The 6,000-nt window shown below is 42.8% G+C and overlaps 1 protein-coding gene across 1 annotated transcript in view; it reads left to right on the top strand.

Moving 5' to 3' along the window:
* Nucleotides 1-249: 249 nt before the first annotated feature.
* Nucleotides 250-6,000, top strand: part of DSG2 (desmoglein 2) — a 50,178-nt gene continuing 44,427 nt past the window's right edge. The window contains exon 1 of the mRNA XM_030810614.1: nt 250-329. Coding sequence (XP_030666474.1) covers nt 285-329 — 45 coding nt within the window. The 5' untranslated portion in view covers nt 250-284. The remainder of the gene's footprint in view (nt 330-6,000) is intronic.

Below are 6,000 nucleotides of genomic sequence, written 5' to 3'. Positions count from 1 at the left end.
GGGGCGGGAGTCCACCCCGCGCCTCCCTCCTCTGCGGAACTCCCCACCTCCGTAAGAGCGGCCCGGGCCAGCCCCCAGCTCCATTTTCTCGCAGCGACCACACCTGGAGCCGCGCCTTTGGGTTGGGCTGGGCTGGGCCGCGCAACCGCCACGGGGAAGACAGCCCTCGGGGCGGGGAGGGAGAGGGTGGCCGAGCTGACCCGGCCGGGGAGGAGCCGAGTGCGCGCTCGGGGCAGGCGGCTGCGCGGAGCGGTGCGGCGGCGGGAGGCGGAGGCGAGGGTGCGATGGCGCGGAGCCCGGGACGCGCGTACGCCCTGCTGCTTCTCCTGGTAAGTGCCGCGAGCGGGGCAGGGGAGCCAGCGCCCGGGAGGGCGTCGGTGGGCGAGGTCTAGAGCTCGCGACCAGACTTGCCCGCTGCCCTTGTGCGCGTTACCTGCCCGGCGCTCCCTCCTGCTGCCCGAGTGGGGAAGGGCCGGGCAGGCTGCGGCGAGATCCGACCTGGGGCTTCGGGAAAACCTCTTGGCTGGAGCCAGGAGAGTAAGTTGCGACCTATCGAAGTTGTGTTTTACTGTCACCCAGGCCCCAGCGCTCTTTTCTGTGGTGTGTGGGTGTAGTGAGCCCTGGGGCGGGGAACACCATTGCTGGGGGTCGGAGGCTTTGTTTAGAGTCTCTGGGACGAGAAACGTGGGGGCAATAGGAAGCAACCTCGCGCCTCTTCCACGTTCCTTAAATTTCCCTAGAAGTCCCCAGCTCCTCTAGCCGCCGACACAAGCCAGTGAACTGGGGGAACCAGGAACATACTTGTATTCTTAGAGTGCAAAAAGTTGGCTAAAAATTTTTTTTAAAGGTGTAATTTACAAAGCTTAACTTTTAGGTGGATCACCCACATATAGTTTTAACTTAAAGTTTATGAAGTTGGTGTTTCAAAAGTTTTCCAATATTTAAAGATAATAAACATATGTAACAGTTTGAAGGCATATTCATTTAAAAGGTTACAGAAAATGGAAGTGTAGCGCCCCCTCCCCCAAGCCCCACCCCTCACCCCCCGGAAACGACGTTCAGTCCCTGGATTTAGAGTTCTTATGTTCAAATTGGATTTTAAACTGTTGGTTTTCTGTTTGTTTAAGGGGTTGCACGTATGTATCTCGCTTATAGGGGTTTACTAAACGGGTTTTAATAAAGTGACAGTTATGCTGCAAATATAGGTGTGAGTTCGCCTTCCAGAGAGTTCACAAATATGTGTTTACAGAGATTAGATGCAAAATCATACTCAGTTTTCTTATGTAATAATTAAAAATGCAAATACATTCACTATATTCAAAGTTCTAACTTCCAAAAACATGAGCCCTTCTATCCTCGAGTTTTGGTGGGATATGGAAGAAAATCGTGTGTGTGTGTGTGTGTGTGTGTGTGTGTGTGTGTGTGTCTCAAAACGGAAAAAGGCGTGACTGAATCCAGTGTAGAGATTTCCATGAACTCTGGTGGAAGAGCATGATAATTAGGACGTCCAGGCGTAGCACACAGTTCATTTTCATGCTCTATTTATCCATTTCATTTTCCCCATGTCTCTGAGGTAACTTTCCATGAAAGTTCATTTTGTTGACAAAACTTTTCTAAGACGTGATCTGGGACGTCGTTTTTAGCCTCCGGGATGGCAAAACAACTGATCCTCTCACCTTGATGTTTCCTTGGTTAAGGAGAATTCCAAGCTAATATAACACCTAGCTTACTTTGAGAGTTACATATTCTTTCCATATATGAAAACAAATGACCTTTAATCTTCAAACAACATAGCAGTCAGGCCAATTTGTACACTCACAGAGTAGCAGGTAAGCAAATTAGGCATATCTTTCATTTTAGCAATTTGATACTTTTACCTTATTGGGCAGTAATAAACATCTCCTTTAGAAAGCGACTATAGCCAATGGAACAGGAGCAAAATTCTTGGACTGTTATATGTATTTTCTATAAAACTTTCTGCAGTATAAATTTGAATATGTTTATTTTTGTCCAGAGAGTAGTGGACAATGCAGCATTTTACCCCCAGTGTGTTTGCAGTTGCAGTTTTTTGGTAAAAAAAAATGGAAAGCAACTCATCTGACAGAAGTAGTTGCCAAGGAAACAGGTCCTTTATTGGAAGGAATATAAATTGTAGTCTGTTAGATCAGAGTTCAGTTGCAGATAACGGAATTTACTCTAGCTATTTAAAGCAAGAATAGGTTTATTTCGGGGCACTAAACTGACTACCTAAGTGTAGGAAGGATTGAGAAGACTGCCATTTGAGCTGTCAGTAATGACTTCAAAGCCGCACGGCAGAGCCACACTGCTTAGGGAGCTGCTGCCTCTCCTGCGACCAGGAACTGCACTGCCACTCCCACAGTCTGAAAAACTGCTGTGATCAGGGTGCTACTTTCGCTACCAGCTGCAGACCCATGCATGCCACATCTGCTAGGATGCATAACAACATGGATGCTTGTACCTTGCCTCTTGGTGTTCGCGAATCCAGTAGCTGGACACTAGAGCCATAATAAGATGACTACAAAGAACCCAGCTCCATACATCCATATCTGCTTGCCAGGAGGCACAGAGCTGTTTCACTTCCTTCTTTCAAATATCATGTAAATACTGATTGAACCCAAACCCCATTCAGAACAAGGCCTGCAGTGGAGTCTATGACACATGGTCTTTTGCTTTCCTTAGCAGTACGGGGAGACACACCAGAAGGTAGCTGTGTCACCCACATAGCTATCACACATTTAGGCCAGCTGTATCAAAATGGGAAAAAGAAATAATTTTCTGAATAAAATCAGAGAATGTTTCCTCCTCAAGGGTTCTTTGTCTGCAATCCATTGACTCCCAAATGGTTCACAGATAGAATTCAAGGGGTTCCTAGAGATGGCAAGGAATTAATTACATATATATTTTAACTAACTTCTGACTGAAATTTAGTATTTCTTTAAATTATGAGTGTGGGGAAGACAGTGCATAGTAGTGTGAGCAGTAGCTGTGACTATCACAATAGAATTCACAAATACCTTTACGTCTTATGGTGATCTCAAAATACCGTTTATTCTGAACGTTACTAATAGACTTTCTACTAGATCTTTTACTTAATATGTTAATAACAAAATACATGATTTGCTGCATCATAAATTGGTATTTTAAAAATGCTGATAACTATTTCAATATAATTGGGTTCATTGATAATCCCCTGTATTTTATTTTATACATTTGAAATCATTAATCTGAGAAGTGGTTCATAGGCCTTGCCAGATTGCCAAGGAGGGCTCGTGGGTGAGAGATTTCCTGATGGTTGCTTCAAATTTGGGTTCGACTAATGAAGCTTGTGCTTTAAAATCAAACTACATTTTAAGGATTCAATGAAAGCAGATCACACTGTGAGCAGATATATTTAGTAGGGTATTAGTTTGCTAGGACTGCTGTAACGAAGTGCTAAAAACTGAGTGGCTTAAAACAACAAAAATGTATGATCTCACAGTTCCAGAGGCTAGAAATCCAAAATCAAGATATGGGCAGGGCCATGCTCCCTCTGAAACCAGTTTCCCTCCTTTCCTCTTCCAAGTGCGTACTGGTTTGTTGGCAATCTTTGTCATTCCTTCTCTTGTAGGTGCATTCATTACTCCAATCCTCCATCTGCGCATGGCATTCTCTCTTTTGTCTCTTTATATCATCTTCCCTCTGTGCATGTCTGTGTCCTTGTCCAAATTTCCCCATTTTATAAGAACATCAGTTGTACTGGATTATGCCCCAAAATAATGACCTCAACTTGGTTAAATCTGCAGAGACCCTATTTCCAAATAAGGTCACATTTCTGAGGTACTGGTGGTTAGCACTTCAATATATTATCTTTTAGGGGTCATAATTTTATCCATAACAAGTGGATTTAACTATCTATAAATTATCAATAATATCATAGTTATGCTTAGTGTTCTAATATACAACTGAATAACACATATTAAAGAATACATTTAAGTATAAATTAGATGGTGAATATTGAAGCCATAAGAATAATCAATTATCATATCCAAGGATTTTAGAAACATGGATTTCTTACTGGTTTTTGTTTCTAAAAGTTAATAGGTAATGGGAAAATGGCAGCTCTTAACAGAAATTTTCTTTAATTATAACTTAAGGCAAGTACTTTACAAAAAGACATGAGCATTCATTGGCCTACATTCTCTCTGATTATTAGAAATCCCTGATAAGCTAAATTAAAATTTCCAAGGCTAATATTCTGTGGTGTGTGAGTGTAGTGAGCCCTGGGGCGGGCTCACTACAATATAAATATGTATTTATAGAAACTTCCCAGTTGATCTAATTGTCAGACAAGTGTAAGCATGAGAATTACTGGTCTATATTTTGCAAAAAAAAATCTATATTTATGATGTAGAAAGATTTACATGGGAAAAATTACACATTGAATAGGGGTAGGTGTTTTTGAAAACTGCCAAATTTTATTTAAAATTAGAAACTTTAGGCTGGGCACGGTGGCTCACACCTGTAATCCCAGCACTTTGGGAGGCCAAGGTGGGTGGATCACCTGAGGTCAGGAGTTTGAGACCAGCCTGGCCAGCATGGTGAAACCCCGTCTCAACTAAAAATGCAAAAAATTAGCTGGGTGTGGTGGCGCATGCCTGTAGTCCCAGCTACTCAGGAGGCTGAGGCACGAGAATCGCTTGAACCTGGGAGGCGGAGGTTGCAGTGAGCCGAGATTGTGCCACTGCACTCCAGCCTGGGTGACAGAGGGAGACTCTGTCAAAAAAAAAGAAGGAAGGAAGGAGGGAAGAAAGGAAAGGAGGGAGGGAGGAAGGGAGGGAGGAAGGAACTTTAATTGAAGCATAAAGGACTTTTAGACCTATTTGAGCAATTTTTAATCACAGCTTTTATCCCCTGTCTTTCACTCTGACACAGATTTCAATAGCTTTGACAACAGTTTATAAACATATAGTCTATATATGATGAGAAACTATCTTCTCAGTTTTGTTTTTTATTAAGTTTTGATCATATGCAAAGCTTGGTGATTAGAGTGAAGAAGCTGGAACAACAGAATTCATACTATGGTCTATAGTGAGATGAGAAATGTCCATAAGGAAAGAAACCAAATACACATGACCCCTATTTAGTGAATCCCTGCTTGATGCTTGGCAATGTGCTAAACACTGGGGAACTATAAAAAAGCCAGACATGTTCTGCCCTCATGGTGCTTACAGTCTAATGAATGGTGTAACAAGTAAATGGCTAACTTCCAAATGGGTAACGATAAGAAGAGTAATAATAGAGAAACATAGTACCATGGAGCCTACAGAAGGAGCAACTATCTCAGCACTGGGTATCCCAGCTGGTATCTGAGAATAATTATAAATTAGTGAGATGATATGAAGAGAAATAGATTCTAGGTAGAGAGAAGAGCATCTACAAAGGCCTGAAAATGACAGTTCATGGTTCTGCAGAGGAACCTAAACATTCATTGTTGCTTGAACATAGAAAGTGAGGCAGAAGAATGTATAGGAAGATAGGCCTTCAAGCCAACAGAAGCCCAAAAAAGTTACTTGCCAAGGAAGTGTTTTCAGGGAGGTATTCACATCACTAAGTAAATGAAAAGATGGGCTTTGGTTGAGATGGTCAGGAAAGGGTCAAGAAAGAAGAGATAGGATTTGAGTGATTAAGTATAATTTCGCCCGGTTAAAAAGAGAGGCAAGAGGCATTGAGGACATTGTAAGCTGAGATCAAAGCCAGGCAGAAAAGCCCAGAGACCATGGGGTACCTGGGAGGGAAAAGCAGCCTGACTGCCAAAAGGAGATTGGTTTGGGAGCCAAAGGGGTGGGAAGGCATTTTGGTTGTCACAGTGCCTGAGGATGCCCCTGGTATTTAGTTCCCAAAGTCCAGGGATGCTAAGACTCCTACATTCTGCAGAACCTTCAAGAATTGGGCACATGTGAAGAATTTTTCTATCCAAAATGCTTATAGCACCCACATTGA

Source organism: Nomascus leucogenys, chromosome 4, assembly GCF_006542625.1.
Source record: "Nomascus leucogenys isolate Asia chromosome 4, Asia_NLE_v1, whole genome shotgun sequence".
NCBI lineage: Eukaryota > Metazoa > Chordata > Mammalia > Primates > Hylobatidae > Nomascus > Nomascus leucogenys.
Note: the sequence above shows the minus strand (reverse complement) of the source record. Positions and strands in the feature narration are given on the sequence as shown.